Consider the following 22,843-nt stretch of genomic DNA (forward strand, 5'->3'; position numbering starts at 1 on the left):
TTGCAGTGATTTTACTTTTCCTATTCTGCTTATTTATGTTTTCTATAGTTAACAAAACTGATTTCTATAATAAGAAAAAAAGTTTCTTTAAAGCACATGATGAAAAGTCAAAAGCTTTTGATTGCTAAATGTTTTAATGTAGTCTGAAAATAAAAATATTTAGACTTCAAATCAATTTTTTAAAAAAAATCAACCATTCTATCCTACACTCCTTTTTAAAAAAATTTACACCAATTAAATAGATAATTAAAATTTTCATTTACCTGTCGGTTCCTTTCATCCATTATGCGTGTGATTTGTATTTTCTTCCGCCCCATTTTCAGTCACCTTTCCTTCCTTATATTCCAAATATTTAATTCAAAAATTAATTTTCTTCAATACCCTAATGCATGGTACACAGCTTCTATTATTTCAGCTTCTAGTTCAAGGGCTACAGCTGAAATTTTCTATAAGATATAAAAGAAAACACAAATTAGAAAATTTAAGTTCTATAAGTTTGCAACTCATGAAAATGTTATTATACAAATTTCAAACCTGCCTTTATAGTGCACACAGACTGCATTATTAACTGAAATTTTTCATTACATAAAATTAGTAAACAAGTTGAAGTCTTGTTAATTTTACCCTTAAAATATCTCCTGAAACTTTTCATGCCTCTAGTTCTGGCTAAAAGAGTGCAATTATATATAACCTTTGAGTTTTTCCTCAATGAATATAATAACATCAAAACAAGAACAACACTTACTGAGATCTTTCTATGTGCCAGGCACTTTTCTAAGTACCTAATATGCCTTAACTCATTCAATCGTAACTTCAATCTTCTGAGTTATAATTATCATCTCCATTTCATAAATAAGGATATTAAGGCAGAGAGCTGTTAAGTAATGTGTCCAAGGTCACACAGCTAGTAAGAGGCAGAGCTTGTAACATGAACTCAGGGAGTCTCTAGAATTTCTACTCTAAAACATTATGGAATATCCTTAAAAGCTTTTGATAGCCTCCATGTCAAAGGATGAACTAATAATCTGGGTAGCCCCAATCTGCCTTTACAAATTCTTCTTGCAAACTGCCCTAGCCACTAGCAAAATTACTATTTGTCAATCCACAAAGACATTATATACTTTCGTAATAATATGCACCTAAATGAAACGCTATTCCTTTGGCCATTTAATTATCTCCTCCTTATCAGCCAAGATTCACTTTGAATGTCACCACCCTGATGAAGCCAAGACCAATTCCCCTTGGTAGAATAAATCATAGCACCTTATTTTGTGGGTACATCTGTATAAATTCCAAGATTATTTCCCTTTGAGACTGTAAATCTTTCAAAAACAATGATTTTTTATTCCATTTATCTCTACAGTAGAATGACTGCAATGGTATAACTTGTCATGCTCTGAATGACAGTTGTGTCAAAAACCCAGTGCTTTCAAAATTTACATAATAAAATATTTACAGAGGGATGGGGGATGGGAGACAAATGTTATAACACAATAACAATTTCTCAAGGGAATTTTTTGAAGTATTTTTAATATTGTACATGTAACTCTATAAAACTTCAACTGTACTATGCAAATCCAGTGTTTAAATAAATCTGGCTTTTGCTCAAAAGCAGTGAGTTTCCAATTCTTATCACAACCATCATTATCATCAGCACAGCATTTCTTACATATCTTCCCTTATCATTCTGTTATTTCTTTATTTATACAAATATTAATTGCTCAACTATTAACAACTGATAACCTATTCAGTGATCACCTACTTGCAAAACAGGTACTTCCAAACACTGAACTAGGTACATATGATAAAATGGTCAAGGAAAAAAGGCATAACTTCTGATCTCACAATCCAGAGTCTAGTAGGGGAAAACAGACATTAGTCAAACCATCATATAAATGAGTTTGTACAAAAGTTCTTTTATCTGACCTAAATTCATGGTCAGGGCAGGCTTCACTGAGAACTGCTTCATACTCAAACCTGAGTATGCACATATACTTACTAGGCAGACAGAATAGCATGTGCAAAAACCCTATGACAAGAATGAGCAGGAAGCATGAGAGGAACTGAAAGATGGCTAGTCACCGGTAGGAATCAATTAAACAAGCAGCTGTGCTGTGGAGTGTTTCTGTTTTCTCAACAGACTGCAATATAAACAATAGAAGTTGGCTTACTCCAAATCATGTTCTATAATAGATCACAGCACATCCAATTCCCATTATGAAAACTTGCACAGTAGCAGGCAACGTAAATATTCACACATTTCACCACAGAGATAATATGTTAACTCCTATAAGGTATATGCACTTGTATAATCTGAAAAATTCTGAACATATCTGAGCATTTTGCTTTAGACAATGGTGGAGTAGGTTGCTTAAAACCTGTCTTTCCCTGAGAACCACTAGAAAAGCAAAGCAAAAAGTAATCTGTTTGGGCTTCCCTGGTGGCGCAGTGGTTAAGAGTCCACCTGCCGATGCAAGGGACGCAGGTTCGTGCCCTGGTCCAGGAAGATCCCACATGCCGCGGAGCAGCTGGGCCCGTGAGCCATGACCGCTGAGCCTGCGCGTCTGGAGCCTGTGCTCCACAACGGGAGAGGCCACAGCAGTGAGAGGCCCACGTACCGCCAAAAAAAAAAAAAAAGTAATCTGTTTAAAACAACTGAAGAACTTTCAAGACAGTGAGAATTTGCAGGGCTGGGACCTAGAAGTAACAGGTGGGGCCAGACTTTAGACTCGTTTTCCCCTAGAATCATTCATAGATTCTTAAACACTAGTTGAGAGGCTGAGAAGCTAAGCAGAGCTTTCCACACTTCTTTGGGTGGGGACACGAAAATTCAATTCAGAGCCTGGCTAGGAGGAATAGCTCCAGCAAACACACTGGGAAGCTGGAGGGAATCTAAAGGACTATACCCTAGGTAAAAGGTAAACCAGAAATAGACCAGGCCACAAAAGGAAAGAAGTACAGCTTCAAATCTTCTCAATCTGACTATACTGAGGGAATCTGGGCTACCTAGTATCCTTAGCCTAGCTGCATGCCAGTAAAATCTTCCCAAAAGGTTTTAGCAAAAGTAAATCTTATCAGCAAGAAGACTCCAAAATTCAAATTATCCTATCATTTTTCATATGAAATGTCTAAAATAAAACAACCCATCAAGATCTGACTGAAAACTAAGACTTTAAAATGGCACCAGAAATAGACCCATAATAGATTCAGATAATGGTGTTAGCAGAAAAGTTTTTTATTTTTTTTAATGATCCATACTTTTGACCAGATTTAATAACTTTATTTATTTATTGGCTGTGCTGGGTCTTTGTTGCTGCACGTGGGCTTTCTCTAGTTGTGGCAAGCGGGGCCTACTCTTTGTGGTGCGCAAGCTTCTCATTGTGGTGGCTTCTCTTGTTGTAGAGCACAGGCTCTAGGCACGCGGGCTCAGTAGTTGTGGCTCACAGGCTCTAGAGCTCAGGCTCCGTAGTTGTGGTGCACGGGCCTTAGTTGCTCCGCAGCACGTGGGATCTTTCCAGACCAGGGCTCGAACCTGTGTCCCCTGCATTGGCAGGCAGATTCTTAACCACTGCAAAACCAGGAAATCCCAGAAAACAGTTTTAAAATAATTTACTGTGTTAAAAGGATTTTTTAAAATGAAGAATTTTAGCAAACAACACTAAAAACATGGAAAACAGAGAATTGAAAAATACAATTTTAAAAACAGAAATTAAGAAATTGATGGATGAGTTTAACAATAGGTTAGATACAGCTGACGAAAGAACCAATGACCCAGAAAACAGGAAAGAAGAAAATACACTGAAGCCCAAAAAGACACAAGAATGGGAAATACAGAAAAGAGTGTGAAAATATTATGAAACATGAAGAAAAGATCCAAAATTCATGTAATTGGAGTCCCAGAAAGGAAGGCGAGAACATATGAGAAAGAAAAGATATTTAAAGACCTAATAGTTTAAAACTTTAAAAAACTGATCAATGACATCAAGCCACAGATCCAAGAATATCTACAAACTCCCAAGCAAAACAAATACAAAGAAAACCACACTTAGGCAAATCAAAATAAAGGGGGAGGTTGGAGGGACAGAAAGAAAGAGACAGAAACAGCCACAAACAGACCTTAAAAGTAGCCAGAAAAATTAAAAAATATATTAACTTTAAGAGTAACAGTAAGATATAGCTGGCTTCTTTGAATAAATAATGGAAGCCAAAAGACAACAAAATGATATCTTCAGAGCGCTCGGAACAGGGTAAATGCCAAGATAGAACTCTGTATCTGGCAAAAAAAAAAAAAATAACAACCTTCAGAAATGAAGGCAAAATAGAGACATTTTTAGCCAAACAGAATCAGAAAATTTGTCACCAGGGAACATTGAAGAGACTTCTTCAAGTAGAAGGAAAAGAGGGATTGCAGATACAGCTTGGATATGCACCAAAAAATTGAAATATAATGAACGGGCTAAATATGTAACTCTAAATGAATACTGACTAAATAAAATAATGACAGTATTTTGTGGAATTTAAAATATTACAATGCACAACAATACATAATTGGGAAGGGTAGTAAATGAAGTTAAAGTGTTCTAAAACACTTTCATTGATTAGGAAATGGAAAAAGTTCTCATTTACTTTAGACTTCAAAACATGAAAGATGCATGTGGTAATCTCTGAGATAACCACTAGAAAGACAGTTAGAGTATATATAGTCATTCCTTGGTATCTGTAGAGGATTGGTTCCAGGACTCTGAGAGGATACCAAAATCTGAGGATGTGCAAGTTCCTTATATAAAATGGCATAGCATTTGCATATAACCCACACAAATCCTCTCATATACTTGTAATCATCCTTAGATTACTTATAATACATAATAAAATATAAATGCTATGTAAATAGTTGTTGGCATGCAGTAAATTCAAGCTTTGCTTTTGGGAATTTTCTGTAATTTTTTTTCCTGGATATTTTCAATCTACAGTTGGATGAATCCATGGGTACAAAACCCGCAGACATGAAGAGCCACCTGTACAGCTAACAAGCTAACAGAGGGGGAAAATGGACTAATAAATAATCCAAATAAGATTTTAAAAAAATAAAACCTAATTATAAGATGATTATAGAGGATATATCTGACATGGGGATACAGAAAGAATAAGCATAAAAGCATGGAGAAAGATATCTTTTATAAAACACAAACCAAAAGAAAGCTTGTGTGGCTATACTTTACCATAGAAAACTTTGATGCATGAGATAGATAGATATATAGATATGGATAAGAATATAGTGGGATATTTCATTACAGTAAAGTTCAATTCACCAGGAAGGCACAGCAATTCTAAATTTGAATGCACCTGGTAACACCTAAGTCAGGTATCTTTTCCTGAAAAGCAGATATTCTGTGCAAAACCCTAACCAGGAACTTGTTTTCCAATATTTTAAATAGGAAAAATTATGTTACATATCAACTGATAACCCCCAATCACTTCTCTTTTAAAATTTAACTAAACATAGAAAATGTCCATTTATCATAGTAAATTATCATGGTTAGGATGTAAAATGCACACTATATGACTTCATATGCAATAACTTTCTCCCTGGCTTTGTTTTCCTTCTCCACAATTTAACATTTTCTCATCATGTTTGGGGCATTCTACAAATTTAAGCAAAATCAAGGACCAAATATGAAAGGCAATTAGAAATTTATTCAAAACAAACACTCATGGCAGATAATAGCTCAAAAGCTTACAATATTGTAATATCTTTCTTATTGCCAGAAACATCAGAGATGCATATTCCCTTTGTTGACACTAAGCAGATGTTTCAAAATGTCTACACGTGCTTCTAATATTCAACAAATTACATTTAGAAGGTAATTTGTGACTTTCCCCCATAGACCAGTTTGCTAAAATATTGTACTGAATTTTACAGATTAAAAAATACTTTTTCTAAATAAACTTAAACTAAGAAACTACAGTATGGTATATAAAGCCAACATGAAAAGAACTATGTGAAGTCCACAATTCTAGCAAGTTGATTTTTTTTTTTTTTTTGCGGTACGTGGGCCTCTCACTGTTGTGGCCTCTCCTGTTGTGGAGCACAGGCTCCGGACGCGCAGGCTCAGCGGCCATGGCTAACGGGCCCAGCCGCTTCGCAGCATGTGGGATCCTCCCGGACCGGGGCACGAACCCGTGTCCCCTGCATCGGCAGGCGGACTCTCAACCACTGCGCCACCAGGGAAGCCCCTAGCAAGTTGATTTTAACACAGCTTTCTCAGTAAAGGAGAAAGGAACAAGCACACCAAAACAAGGAACAAGCAGACTAGAAGAAACAGGAACAGATTTGAACTTTACAATTAACAACCTAACTGACATACAGAACATTATACCTAACAAATGCAGAAAATACATTCTTTGTAAGTACGTAAAAAACATTTACCAAAAACGACCATACGCTGGACCAAAACTAAGGGTTAACAAATTTCAAAGAACAGACATGTTTCTCTGAGCTCAAATTGAGCTATGAATTAATAACAACAATATAACTAGAAAATCCTTATATATGTTAAAATTAAGCAATAAACTTCTAAATAGCCCATGGGTCAAAGAAGAAATCACAGTGAAAATTAGAAAAAAAATTTTAATGGAATGCTATTAAAACACTTCCTATTAAAATACATAGGATGCAGCTGAAACTATTCTTAAGAGGAAAAATTTTAGCTTTAAAATACATATACACTTGAAAGGCCAAAAACCAATATTCTAAGCAACCATCTGAAAGAGTAACAAAAAGAACAAACTAAACCCCAAAACAGTACAAATGATGAAATAAAGGTAAGAGCAAAAAGTAATGAAATAGAAAACAAACATACAACAGAGATTAACAAAGCCAAAAGTTAGTTTTTTGAAAAATAAAAATTGATAACTCCTGAAAAGAGTAATGGAGGAAAAAAGGAAGCAATCCAAAACATATCTGGCCCCAAAGGTCTTAGATAAAGGAATCTGGACTGTCCTATACATATATTTATCAAACAAAGATTAATATCAATACAATAACCAACAAAAACCTGACAGTACCATAAATTATTACTGGCATGAAATTAAAATGGCATGTAGGACTCTAACCACCACCTCCTGTATTTCCAGCTTACAGTCTCTAATAACCTAATTCCAACAATCTTTTGATCCCACTACGTTCCACAATTTATTAAGCCTACCATGTTTTCACTGTCCCTCACCCACTCTATGTTTCTTACATGCCTCCTTATCCAGCTTAATTTTCATATATCCTTAGTCCCTTGGCTCCCACTCTCCCTCCTTCTGCCACATTTCCTGGGAGAAAACTCACCCCTAAGGAGGGCCTGCTCCTATGTAGCTGAATATGGCTGAAAAATAAACAACCATGCTAACTAGGCTAATTAATCTGACAAAATTCATGAAGGTCATGAACCTCAAATCTTAAATATTCCCTTCATACTGCCCAGTAATCTTCCATTTCCCAATTTCCTAGTTGATTATTTAATGCCATATTCTATCTCCTCACATCTGCAATACCCATCCTTAATCCTCACTTTCAGCTGATAACTTTGCTACCTATTCTGACAGGAAAAAAAAAGCAATCAGAAGAGAAGCTCCTCAAATTCCTGCCATCACAACTATCAACCCACCAGCATCTGTCTCATATACTCTGCCTTCCTTCCTTTTAAGATCTTGACTCCAACAATTCTTTTCCTTCCTTCAATGTCAATTTTTTCTTCCATACTGAAGAGTTCCCAGTGGCACCAAAAAAAAAAAAAAAAAAAAAAAAAAAAAAAAAAAGATGCTATTATTTCACTTACCTAAAACAAAACACAGAAAACAAACAAAAAATCTTGATCCTGAGAGAAATTTAAAATATACTAAATAACAAATTCACATTTGCAGATTCTCAGAGTTTCAATTTTGTAAAGATGTCAATTCTCCCCAAATTAATCTAGAGATTCAATACAATCCTAATCAAAATACCAGCAGGTTTTCTTTTACTATATGCAGAAACTGACAGTATTACTCTAAAATCCATTTGTAAATACAAAGGTATAAGAATATTGAAGGCTACCTTGAAGGGTAAAGCTTAAAGACTCACATACCATCATTTACCAGACTTATTATAAAGCCATAGTAATTAAGATGGTGTGCCCCAACAGAAAACTCAAAGCTAACAGAAGGAAAGAAATAATAAACAGCAGAACAGAGAGAGAAAATAGAAAAACAGAGTAAAAAAATCAATAAAACCAGAGTTGGTTTTGAAAAAGGTTAAAAAAATTGACAAACCTTTAGCTAGATGGATTAAGAAAGAGAGAAGACTGAAATAACTTACATCAGAATTGAAAGTGGGGACATTACTTACCAGAAATAAACATGATAGTAGCAGAGTACTGTAACAATAGTATGCCAACAAATGTAATAACCTAGATAAAATGGACAAATTCCTAGAAACACAAAACCTACCAATACTGGGAGGGAGGGAGGGAGGAGAAGCTGAATAGATCTACAATTAGTAAGAAGATTGAATAAGTAATCAAAAATCTCCTGAAAAAGAAAAATACTCAACCTGATGGCTTCATTGGTGGGTTCTACCAAAGATTTAAAGAAGAACTAACACCAATCCTTCTCAAACTCTTCCCAAAACCTGAAGAGGAAGAAACGCTTCCTAAGGTCAGCTTTGTCCAGATAACAAACCAAAGACAGTACAAGAAAAGTACAGATCAATATCCCTATGAACAATGATGCAAAAATCCTGAACAAAATACCAGCAAACTAAATTCAGCGGCATAGCAAAAGGACTGTACACCATGACCAAGTGGGATTTATTGCTAGAGTGCAAGAACAGTTCAACATACTAAAATTAATCAATGTGATATGCCACCTTAAAAGAATGAAGGAGAAAAACCACATAACCATCTCAATTGATGCAGAAAAAGGATTTGACAAAACATACTACCCTTTTATGATAAAAACATCCAACTAGGAAAAGAAACTACCTCAACTTAATAAAAATATATAATAGAAAAACCCCAAAGCTTACACCATACTCACTTCTAAAACAAACAAAACATCCAAACTGGAAAGGAAGAAGTATAATTATCTGTCTGAAGATGACATGATCATATATGTAGAATCCCCTAAAGATTCCACAAAAAAACATTGTTAGAATAAATAAATTCATCAAAATACTAGGATACAAATCAACACACAAAAATCAGCTGCATTTCTATTCACTAATACTCTGAAATGGTAAAATAATTCCATTTACAATAGCATCAAAAAGAATAAAATACTCAGGAGTAAACTTTAGTCAAGGAAGTGAAAGACTTGCACATTGAAAACTAAAAAAGATGGATAAAGAAATTAAAGCAGACACAATAAATAGACATCTCACTTTATAGACTGAAAGACAATTTTGTTAACCTGACAATACAAATTCAATGCAATCCCTATCAAAATTCCAATTATTTTTTTTTTGCAGAAATAGGAAAAGCCATCCAAAAATTCATATGGATTATATCAAGAAACAACAGCCAAAACAATACTGAAAAGGAAGAAATTGGAAAACTCACACTCCCTAATCTCAAATTTTTCTACAAAGCTACAGTAATCAAAACAGTACAGTACTGGCATAAAGACAGACATAACAGACCAATGGAACAGAACAGAGAGCCCAGAAATAAATCCATGTATACATGGTCAAATGTCAAAAAGTGTCAATGGACACTATCAACAGAGTAAAACAGCAACCCACAGAGGGTGAAAATAATTATAAATTACATATCTGATAAGAGATTAATAGCCAGAATATATAAAGCGCCCTTAAAACTCCACAACAAAAAATAAACAAGCCAATTTTAAAAACAGGCAAAGGACTTGAATAGACACTTCTCTAAAGATATACAAATGGCCAATAAGCACATGAAAAGATGCTCAACATGACTGATCATTTGGCAAATGCATATCAAAACCACGAGATACCACTTCACACCCATTTGGATAGCTATTTTATGAAACAAATAAAAAAGAAAAATAAGAAACAGAAAATTAGTGTTAAGGTACATGTGGAAAAACTGGAACCCCTATGCTTCGGTTTTGGGGAATATAAAATGGTACACCTGCTGTGGAAAAAAGTATGGTGGTTACTTAAAAAATTAAATATAGAATTACTACGTGAACCAGCAATTCTACTTCTAAGTATACACACAAAAGAACTGAAAGCAAGGACTCGAACAACATATTTGTACACCAATGTTCATAGAAGCATTATTCACAATAGTCAAAAGATAGAAACAACCCAAACGTCCACTGGCAAATGAACAAAGAAGCAAAATGTGGTATATATATATATATATATATATATATACAATGGAATATTTTTCAGCCTTAAAAAAGGAAATCCTATCACAAACCACAACAAGAATGAACTTTGAAAATATCATGCTAAGTGAAATAAGCCAGTTGCAGAAACACAAATATTATGTAATTCCACTTATATGAGATTCCTAGAGTAGTCAAATTCAGAGACAGAAAGTAAAATGCGAATTGCCAAAGATGGGGAGGGATAGGGAGTAGAAGAACGAATGGGGAGTTAGTGTTTAACGGGTACAGAGTTTCAGTATGGAATGATGAAAAAGTTCTGGAGATGGCCTGTGGTGATCACTGCTCAGCAATGTGAATTTATTTTAATGCCACTAGACTGAATACTTAAAAATGGTTAAAATGGTAAGTACTATGCTATGTATATTTTACCACAATTTAAAAGAATACAAATACTCCCCCGAAAAGTATGTACACACCTTTAAAATGATTACAGTATTCACATTTTATTAATTCAACATAACCACTAACTCTTTAGGTCAAATGAGTACTGATTTTTCTGTACAGTGAGTTTTGCCAGAAATGGCAACATTTAAAACCTACCTTTAGAACTAAAACCTATCTTTAGCAAACACAGACGGGTATTTTTTCCACAGAGAAAGTAATATATATCCTAGAGGGGGAAAAAGGAATCTCTAATTAAATGTATTCAAGTAATGTCATTACAGTAAAAAAAATTAATTTAAACTGAACTTTCAGTTAACTGAAAAAAAATTTTTAGTATGTCATTTTATTAAAAGCAGGAACTAGATTTTCAAAAAGATTTCCTATAATAACTATAAATGGAATATAACCTTTAAAAACTGTGAATCACTATGTTTCACACCTAAAAATTAAATAATATTGTAAAACAACTATACCTCAATAACAAATTTTTTAAAGAAATTCTGAAAAATTCCCAGTTTGGGATCTACTGTCTTAATTTAAAAGATATCACAGAATCTGGCACTCAGACTCAGACCACACTAACACTGATTGCAGATGTTCAGTCTTTTAAAATCAATTATATTTACTGTTTTAAAGAACACTGTTGCTTAAGTAAATAAATATTTTAAGAGCATGGACTTTAAACAGAAGGTGAATCTTTACTTTTAAACTTGGCCTTTATTAACACCAATCTTTGAGTTTATCAGAACACCCCATTTTGGTGATGCTGGTAAATCAATTATTTATTAATTTTTTTCAAAAGTTACTAAAATAAACTTTGTAATAAAAGTAACTATGTATAATCAACAACTGAACCTTTTTAATAGATAAACAGGTTTCTATCAAGAGAAAATCTTTAATGATTCATTACCTCTTTAAAAGACGGGAGGGGGTGAGGGGGGACACGACTTCCCCGGTGGTCCAGTGGTAAAGAATCCACCTTCCATTGCAGGGGACTCAGGTTCAATCCCCGGTTGGGGAACTAAGATCCCACACACCACAGGGCAACTAAGCCCACGCACCACAACTACTGAGCCCACACACCACAACTACTGAGCCCGTGTGCCGCAACTACAGAGCCCATATGCTCTGGAGCCCACATGCCACAACTAGAGAGAGAAAACCCGCGTACCACAACTAGACAGAGAAAACTCGGACACCACAAGTAAAGAGAAGTCCATGTACCACAACTAGAGAGAGGCCCACGTGCCACAACAAAGATCCTACGTGCCGCAACTAAGACCCAACACGGCCAAAAATTAAATAAATAAGTAAATAATAAAATACTTAAAAATAAATAAATAAAAGAGGAGAACTTAAGAATTCAATTTTGGATATAATAAACTTGAGATAGTCAGGGATCATATGCTGGAAATGTCAAAAAGGAAGCTAGATATAACACTCAGACCTTAGAGCAAAAAAATACACTTTGGGGAATCTTGTGAAAAACAATGTGCTCACCTATGGATAAAATGTAAAATGAAGAGGCAGAGTCAAAGCCCCAAGGAACATTTATTATTATTGTTGCAAATGAACAGCCCCAAATTATCCTTAAGACATAAGGCTTTAAACAACTTGGCCAACATTAAAAAATTTTTTCAAACAGAAATCTTTCAGCCTCCCTTGAAAAAACCATTCTACTTTCAAGAATTTATTCTAAGGAAGTAATAAGACAATGACAAAGATATATATACATTTATGGATGTTCATCCCAATGCACCCAAAACAGTGAAAACGAACAGGGAAAAGACTATAAGCATATAGGCATGACCTGTCTATATAATGAAATACCATAGCCATTAAAAACGAACATTTTATAACAATGTTCACAATATAATGTTGTGGGCAGAAAATATATAATTCTAGTATTATTTTTAAAATTTTGTAGGTATGGTGTGCAAAGATACAAGATGGCACTGTATATTCACGTTACCGAAATTAATAAACTGTGGCCAGTTTTTAAAAATTAGTTTATTTTTTCCAAAATAAACATCATTGTGATAAGGAAAAAAGTTATTACACACAACAAAAAACTAATGGCCACTTTTAAAATTAGTCAGAAAATTAAAATCCTGAAAGATAGAAAGCATGAACTTTAAACCTTACTGAAATGTTCCTTCTACTTTAGCATTTTGTGCAATTTCCAATTACTTTTTCTTCATAACTTGCTTCTAATTTCAAAGCACTATATGACTGAGAAGGTCTATAACAAGTGAAGTGAGAAAATATGGGTCCTAGCTCCAGACAATGTCACTAAAGTAGCGGCACAACCTTTGGTACACAACAGTTTCTAAGGAAAAGTGACTTTTTATAACAGGAAAATTGAAATTATACATGCTGTAAGTACTACACAAGGCTAGAATAAAATACTGTATATATACAAATATTTGAGGAAAAGTGATTATTACTACTAACAAATGTATTTTTAAGCATGATATAATGTATTACATTAATATTTATGATTAGAAAATGAGTACTTTATTTACTGTGTCCACTATTTCACATATTTATTCCCTTAAAATGTATTTATACCTTTTTTGCATATACAATAGAAATCAAGAGAAGAAAATTAAATGAAAAACATTATCTTGTAGCTAATTTTCAATAACTGAATATTAAATTGGTATCTAAGATTATACCTTATAAAAAAGCAAATTAAGGGACTTCTCTGGTGCTCTGCTGGACCAGATTAACCAGATTAACACTCCGTGCTCCCGAGATTGGTTCAAGATGGCGGAGTAGAAGGACGTACTTTCACTCCCTCTTGCGAGAGCACCGGAATCACAACTAACTGCTGAACAATCATCAACAGGAAGACACTGGAACTCACCAAAAAAGACCCCGCATTCAAAGACAAAGGAGAAGCCATAGTGAGACGGTAGGAGGGGAGCAATCACAATACAATCAAATCCCGTAACTGCTGGGTGGGTGACTCACAAACTGGAGAACACTTATACCACAGGAGTCCACCCACTGGAGTGAGGGTTCTAAGCCCCACGTCAGGCTTCCCAATCTGGGGGCCTGGCAATAGGAGGAGGAATTCCTAGAGAATCAGACTTTGAAGGCTAGCAGGATTTGATTGCAGGACTTCGAAAGGACTGGGGAAAACAGAGACTCCACTATCGGAGGGCACACACAAAGTAGCGTGTGCACTGGGACCCAGAGAAAGAAGCAGTGACCCCACAGGAGATGGAACCAGACCTACCTGCTAGTGTTGGAGGGTCTCCTGCAGAGGCAGGGTGTGGCTGTTTCTCACCATGAGGACAAGGGCACTGGCAGCAGAAGTTCTGGGAAATACTCCTTGGCGTGAGCCCTCCCAGAGTCCGCCATTAGCCCCACCAAAGAGCCCAGGTAGGCTCCAGTGTTGGGTCGCCTCAGGCCAAACAACCAACAGGAAGGGAACCCAGCCACACCCATCAGCAGACAAGTGGATTAAAGTTTTACTGAGCTCTGCCCACAAGAACAACAGCCAGCTCTACCCACCACAAGTCCATCAGGAAACTTGCACAAGCCTCTCAGCCTCATCCACCAGAGAGGGCAGACAGCAAAAACAAGAAGAACTACAATCCTGCAGCCTGTGGAACAAAAACCACATTCACAGAAAGATAGACAAGATGAAAAGGCAGAGAGCTAGGTACCAGATGAAGGAACAAGAAAAAGCCACAGAAAAACAACTAAATTAAGTGGAGACTGGCAACCTTCCAGAAAAAGAATGTAGAATAATGACAGTGAAGATGATCCAGGGCCTCGGAAAAAGAACGGAGGCAAAGATCGAAACGACGCAAGAAATGTTTAACAAAGACGTAGAAGAATTAAAGAACAAACAGAGATGAACAATACAGTAACAGAAATGAAAACTATACTAGAAGGACTCAACAGCTGAATAACTGAGGCAAAAGAATGGATAAGTGACCTGGAAGACACAATGGTGGAGTTCACTGCTGTGGAACAGAATAAAGAAAAACGAATGAAAAGAAATGAAGACAGCCTAAGAGAACTCTGGGACAACATTAAATACAACAACATTCTCATTATAGGAGTCCCAGAAGGACAAGAGAGAGAGAAAGGACCAGAGATAATATTTGAAGAGATAATAGTGGAAAACTTCCCTAAAATGGGAAAGGAAATAGCCACCCAAGTCCAGGAAGCGCAGAGAATCCCATACAGGATAAACCAAAGAAGAAACAAGCTGAGACACACAGTAATCAAATTGGCAGATATTAAGTACAAAGAAAACTTACTGAAAGCAGCAAGAGAAAAAAGACAAATAACATACAAGGGAACTCCCACAAGGTTAACAGCTGATTTCTCAGCAGAAACTCTACAAGCCAGAAGGGAGTGGCATGACATATTTAAAGTGATGAAAGGGAAGAAACTACAACCAAGATTACCCAGCAAGGATCTCATTTACATTCGATGGAGAAATCAAAAGCTTTACAGACAAGCAAAAGCTAAGAGAATTCAGCACCACCAAACCACCTCTACAACACATGCTAAATTAGGAACTTCTCTAAGTGGGAAACACAAAAGAAGAAAAGAACCTACAAAAACAAACCCAAAACAATTAAGAAAAAGGTCATAGAACATACGTATCAATAATTACCTTAAACGTGAATGGATTAAATGCTCCAACCAAAAGACACAGGCTTGCTGAATGGATACAAAAACAAGACCCATATATATGCTGTCTACAACAGACCCACTTCAGACCTAGGGACACATACAGACTGAAAGCAAGGAGATGGAAAAAGATATTCTATGCAAATGGAAATCAAAAGAAAGCTGGAGTAGCAATACTAATATCAGATAAAATAGACTTTAAAATAAAGAAAATTACAAGAGACGAGGAAGAACACTACATAATGATCAAGGGATCAATCCAAGAATAAGATACAACAATTATAAACATATATGCACCCAACACAAGAGCACCTCAATACACAGGACAACTGCTAACAGCTATAAAAGAGGCAATCGACAGTAACACAATAATAGTGTGGGACTTTAACACCTCACTTACACAAATGGACAGATCATCAAAAATAAAAATAAATAAGGAAAAAGAAGCTTTAAATGACAAAATAGACCAGACAAATTTAATTGATATTTATAGGACATTCCATCCAAAAACAGCAGATTAAACTTTCCTCGCAAATGCACGCGGAACATTCTCCAGGATAGATCACATCTTGGGTCACAAATGAAGCCTCTGTAAACTTAAGGTAACTGAAATCATATCACGCATCTTTTCTCACCACAATGCTATGAGATTAGAAATCAATTACAGGAAAAAAAAACATAAAAAACACAAACACATGGAGGCTAAACAATACATTACTAAATAACCAAGAGATCACTGAAGAAATCAAAGAGGAAATAAAAAAATACACAGAGACAAATGACAATGAAAATATGATGATCCAAAACGTATGGGATGCAGCAAAAGCAGTTCTAAGAGGGAAGTTTATAGCAATAGAAGCGTACCTCAAAAAATAAGAAAAATCTCAAATAAACAATCTAACCTTAGACCTAAAGGGACTAGAGAAAGAAGAACCAATAAAACCCAAAGTTAGGAGAAGGAAAGAAATCATAAAGATCAGAGCACAAACAAATGAAATAGAAACAAAGAAAGCAACAGCAAAGATGAATAAAACTAAAAGCTGGTTCTTTGAGAAGATAAACAAAACTGATAAACATTAGCCAGACTCATCAAGAAAAAGAGGGAGAGGACCCAAATCAATAACATTAGAAATGAAAAAGAAGAAGTTACAACACACACCGCAGAAATACAAAGCATCCTAAGACACTACGACAAGCAACTCTACGCCAATACAATGGAAAACCTGGAAGAAATGGACAAATTCTTAGAAAGGTATGTATAACCTTCCAAGACTGAACCAGGAAGCAACAGAAAATATGAACACACCATCACAAGTAATGAAATTGAACCTGTGATTTAAAATCTTCCAACAAACAAAAGTCCAGGACCAGATGGCTTCACAGGTGAATTCTATCAAACATTTAGAGAAAAGCTGAAACCCATCCTTCTCAGTATTCCAAAAATTGCAGAGGAAGGAACACTCCCAAACTCATTCTATGAGGTCACCATCACCCTGATACCAAAACCAGACAAAGATACTACAAAAAAGGAAAATTACAAACCAATATCACTGATGAACATAGATGCAAAAATCCTCAACAAAATACTAGCAAACAGAATCCAACAACATATTAAAAGGATCATACACCCTGATCAAGTGGGATTTATCCCAGGGATGCAAAGATTCTTCAATATATGCAAATGAATCAATGTGATACACAATATGAACAAATTGAACAATAAAAACCATATGATCATCTCAATAGATGCAAAACAAGCTACAGACAAAATTCAACACCCATTTATGATAAAAACTCTCCAGAAATGGGCACAGAGGGAACCTACTTCAACATAATAAAGGCCATATATGACAAACCCACAGCAAACATCATTCTAAATGGTGAAAAACTGAAAGCATTTCCTCTAAGATCAGGAACAAGACAAGGATGTCCACTCTCACCACTTTTATTCAACATACTTTTGGAAGTCCTAGGCATGGCAAACAGAGAAGAAAAAGAAATAAAAGGAATACAAATTGTAAAAGAAGAAGTAAAACTGTCACTGTTTCCAGATAACCTGATACTATACAGAGAGAATCCTAAAGATGTCACCAAAAAGCTACTAGAGCTAATCAATGAATTTGGTAAAGTTGCAAGATACCAAATTAATGCACAGAAATCTCTGGCATTCCTATACACTAATGATGAAAACCTGACAGAGAAATTAAGGAAAAACTCCCACTTACCACTGCAACAAAAAGAATAAAATACCTAGGAATTAACCTACCTAGGGAGACAAAAGACCTGTATGCAGAAAACTATAAGACATTGATGAAAGAAATTAAAGATGATACTAACAGATGGAGAGATATACAATGTTCTTAGACTGGAACAATCAGTATTGTGAAAATGACTATACTACCCAAAGCAATCTATAGATTCAATGTAACCCCTATCAAATTACCAATAGCATTGTTTACAGAACTAGAAGAAAACCTCTTAAAATTTGTATGGAGACACAAAAGATCCCAAATAGCCGAAGCAGTCTTGATGGAAAAAAATGGAGCTGGAGGAATCAGACTCCCTGACTTCAGACTATACAAAAAAGCTACAGTAATCAAGAAAATATGGTACTGGCACAAAAACAGAAATACAGATCTATGGAACAGAAAGCCCAGAGATAAACCCATGCACGTATGGTCAACTGATCTATGACAAACGAGGCAAGGATATACAATGGAGAAATGACAGTCTCTTCAATAAGGGAAAACTGGACAGCTACATGTAAAAATGAAATTAGAACACTCCCTAACACCATACACTAAAATAAACTAAAACTGGATTAGAGACCTATGTAAAACCAGACACTATAAAACTCTTAGAGGACATAAATCACAGCACGATCTTTTTTGATCCACCTCCTAGAGTAATGGTAATAAAAATAAACAAATGGGACCTAATGAAACTTCAAAGCTTTTGCACAGCAAAGGAAACCATAAACAAGACGAAAAGACAACCATCAGAATGGGAGAAAATATTTGCAGATGAATCATCGGACAAAGGATTAATCTCCAAAATATATAAACAGCTCACGCAGCTCAATATTAAAAAAACAAACAACCCAATCCAAAAATGGGGGAAAGACCTAAATAGATATTTCTCCAAAGAAGACATACAGATGGCCAAGAGGCACATGAAAAGCTGCACAGCATCACTAACTATTAGAGAAATGCCAAATCAAAACTAAATGAGGTATCACCTCACACCGGTTAGAATGGGCATCATCAGAAAATCTACAAACAACAAATGCTGGAGAGGGTGTGGAGAAAAGGGAACCCTCTTGCACTGCTGGTGGGAATGTAAATTGATGCAGCCATTATGGAGAACAGTATGGAGGTTACTTAAAGAACTAAAAATAGAATTACGATATGACCCAGCAATCCCACTACTGGGCATATACCCAGAGAAAATGATAATTCAAAAGGACACATACATCAGCTCAGTGCTTTGTGACCACCTAGAGGGGTGGGATAGGGACAGTTGGAGGGAGGGAGATGCAAGAGGGAAGAGATATGGGGATATATGTATATGTATGACTGATTCATTTTGTTATAAAGCAGAAACTAACAAACCATTGCAAAGCAAATATACTCCAATAAAGATGTTAAAAAAAAAAAAGACACATGCACCCCAATGTTCATTGCAGCACTATTTACAATAGCCAGGTCATGGAAGCAACCTAAATGCCCATCGACACACGAATGGATAAAGAAGATGTGGGAACGCTGGCAGAAGACCTCAGACCTCCCAAAAGGCAAAAAACTCCCCACGTACCCGGGTAGGGCAAAAGAAAAAACTGAGACGAAAATATAGGGATGGGACCTGCACCTATGGGAGGGAGCTGAGAAGGAGGAAAGATTTCCACACAATAGGAAGCCCTTTGGCAGGCAGAGACTGCAGGTGGCAGAGCGGGGGAAGCTTCAGAGCCACGGAGGAGAGCGCAGCAACAGGGGTGCGGAGGGCAAAGCGGAGAGATTCCCGCACAGAGGATCGGTGCCGACGGGCACTCACCAGACCGAGAAGCTTGTCTGCTCACCCGCCGGGGTGGGTGAGGGCTGAGGGCTGAGGCTCAGGCTTCAGTCGGAGCGCAGGGAGAGGACTGACAGCGTGAACACACAGCCTGAAGTGGTTAGTGCACCACGGCTAGCCAGAAGGGAGTCCGGGAAAAAGTATGGACCTGCCGAAGAGGCAAGAGACTTTTTCTTCTCTGTTTCCTGGTGCGTAAGGAGAGGGGATTAAAAGCAATGCTTAAAGGAGCTCCAGTGACTGGCGCGTCCAGAGACGAGCACGAGCCATGGCTAACAGCGCGGACCCCAGAGACGGGCTTAAGACACTAAGGCAGCAGCTGCCGCCAACAACAAGCCTGTGTGCGAGCACAGGTCACTATCCACACCTCCCCTCCCGAGAGCCTGTGCAGCCCGCCGCTGCCAGAGTCCCGTGACCCATGGACAACTTCCCCAGCAGAACGCACGGTGCGCCTCAGGCTGGTGAAGCGTCACGCCGGCCTCTGAGGCCGCAGGCTCGCCCCGCTTCCGCACCCCTCCCTCACCCCGGCCTGAGTGACCCAGAGTCCCAGAAGCAGCTGCTCGTTTAACCCCGTCCTGTCTGAGCGAAGAACAGACGCCCAAAGGCGACCTACATGGAGGGGCGGGGCCAAATCCAAAGCTGAACCCAGGGAGCTGTGGGAACAAAGAAGACAAAGGGAAATTTCTCCCAGCAGCCTCAGAGGCAGCGGATTAAATCTCCACAATCAACTCGATGGACCCTGCATCTGCATAATACCTGAATAGACAACAAATCATCCCAAATTGAGGAGGTGGACTTCAAGAGCAAGATCTATGATTTTTTCCCCTTTTCCTCTTTTTGTGAGTGTGTATGTGTATGCTTCTGTGTGAGGTTTTGTCTGCATAGCTTTGCTTTCACCATTTGTCCTAGGGTTCTGTCCATCCTTTTTTAATTTTTTTTTTTTTTTTTTTTTTTTGTGGTATGCGGGCCTCTCACTGTTATGGCATCTCCCGTTGCGGAGCACAGCCTCCGGACGCGCAGGCTCAACGGCCATGGCTCACGGGCCCAGCCGCTCCACGGCACGTGGGATCCTCCCAGACCGGGGCACGAACCCGTGTCCCCTGCATCGGCAGGCGGACTCTCAACCACTGCGCCATCAGGGAAGCCCTGTCTATCCTTTTTTATTTTAATTTTTTTCTTATAATTATTTTTCATTTTAATAACTATATTTTTTACATTATTTTATTCCCTTCCTTCCTTCCTTTTTTTCTTTCTACTTTTTCTCCCTTTTGTTCTCAGCCATGTGGATGAAAGGCTCTTGGTGCTCCAGCCAGTAGTCAGTGCTGTGCCTCTGAGGTGAGAGAGCCAAATTCAGGACACTAGTCCACAAGAGACCTCCCAGCTCCACGTAATATCAAATGGTGAAAATCTACCAGGGATCTCCATCTCAACGCCAAGACCCAGCTTCACTCAATGACCAGCAAGATACAGTGCTGGACACCCTGTGCCAAATGACTAGCAAAACAGGTACACATCCCCATCCGTTAGCAGAGAGGCTGCCTATAATCATAATAAAGCCACAGACACCCCAAAACACACCACCAGATGTGAACCTGCCCACCAGAAAGACAAGATATAGCCTCATCCACCAGAACACAGGCACTAGTCCCCTCCACCAGGAAGCCTATACAACCCACTGAAACAACCTTAGCCACTGGGGACAGACACCAGAAACAAGGGGAACTACGAACCTGCAGCATGAAAAAGGAGACTCCAAACACAGTAAGATACACAAAATGAGAAGACAGAAAAACACACAGCAGATGAAGGAGCAAGGTAAAAACCCACAGGACCTAACAAATGAAGAGGAAATAGGCAGTCTACCTGAAAAAGAATTTAGAATAATGATAGGAAAGATGATCCAAAATCTTGGAAATAGAATTCAGAAAATGCAAGAAACATTTAACAAGGACCTAGAAGAACTAAAGATGAAACAAGCAACGATGAACAACACAATAAATAAAATTAAAAATACTCTAGATGGGATCTATAGCAGAATAACTGAGGCAGACGAACGGGTAGGTGACATGGAAGATAAAATAATGGAAATAACTACTGCAGAGCAGAATAAAGAAAAAAGAACGAAAAGAACTGAGGACAGTCTCAGAGACCTCTAGGACAACAATAAATGCACCAACATTTGAATTATAGGGGTTCCAGAAGAAAAAGAGAAAAAGAAAGGGACTGAGAAAATATTTGAAGAGATTATAGTTGAAAACTTCCCTAATATGGGAAAGGAAATAAGACTTAAGTCCAGGAAGCACAGAGAGTCCCATACAGGATAAATCCAAGGAGAAACACGCCAAGACACATACTAATCAAACTGTCAAAAATTAAATACACGGAAAACATATTGAAAGCAGCAAGGGAAAAAACAACAAATAACAAGGGAATCCCCATAGGTTAACAGCTGATCTTTCAGCAGAAACTCTGCAAGCCAGAAGGGAGTGGCAGGACATATTTAAAGTGATGAAGGAGAAAAACCTGCAACCAAGATTACTCTACCCAGCAAGGATCTCATTCAGATTTGATGGAGAAATTAAGACTTTTACAGACAAGAAAAGGCTGAGAGAGTTCAGCACCATCAAACCAGCTTTACAACAAATACTAAAGGAACTTCTCTAGGCAAGAAACACAAGAGAAGGAAAAGACCTACACTAACAAACCCAAAACAATTAAGAAAATGGGAATAGGAACACACATATCGATAATTACCTTAAATTACCTTAAATGTAAATGGATTAAATGCTCCCACCAAAAGACACAGATTGGCTGAATGGATACAAAAACAAGACCCATATATATGCTGTCTACAAGAGACCCACTTCAGACCTAGAGACACATACAGACTGAAAGTAAGGGGATGGAAAAAGATATTACATGCAAATGGAAACCAAACGAAAGCTGGAGTAGCAATTCTCATATCAGACAAAACAGACTTTAAAATAAAGACTATTAGAAGAGACAAGGAAGGACACTACATAATGATCAAGGGATCAATCCAAGAAGAAGATATAACAATTGCAAATACTTATGCACCCAACATAGGAGCACCTCAATGCATAAGGCAAATACTAACAGTCATAAATGGGGAAATTGACAGTAACACATTCATAGTAGGGGACTTTAACACCCCACTTTCACCAATGGACAGATCATCCAAAATGAAAATAAATAAGGAAACACAAGCTTTAAATGATACATTAAACAACATGGACTTAATTGATATCCATAGGATATTCCATCCAAAAACAACAGAATACACATTTTTCTCAAGTGCTCATGGAACATTCTCCAGGAT

At 37.1% G+C, this 22,843-nt stretch overlaps 1 protein-coding gene across 6 annotated transcripts in view; it reads right to left on the bottom strand.

Moving 5' to 3' along the window:
* The window catches only part of MEF2A (myocyte enhancer factor 2A), a 174,669-nt gene that overhangs the window by 92,053 nt on the left and 59,773 nt on the right, over positions 1–22,843 (bottom strand). For 5 of the 6 annotated variants that reach the window (XM_082837139.1, XM_082837143.1, XM_082837140.1 and 2 more), the window contains one exon: positions 264–446. In XM_082837139.1, the coding sequence (XP_082693265.1) occupies positions 264–317 (54 nt within the window). In that variant the 5' untranslated portion in view covers positions 318–446. Of the gene's footprint in view, positions 1–263; positions 447–19,488; positions 19,655–22,843 lie in introns of all 6 variants that reach the window. The other variant, XM_082837142.1, reaches the window with a different exon arrangement.

Source organism: Leucopleurus acutus (genome assembly GCF_964270905.1).
Source record: "Leucopleurus acutus genome assembly, chromosome: 1".
In the NCBI taxonomy this organism is placed as follows: Eukaryota; Metazoa; Chordata; class Mammalia; order Artiodactyla; family Delphinidae; genus Leucopleurus; species Leucopleurus acutus.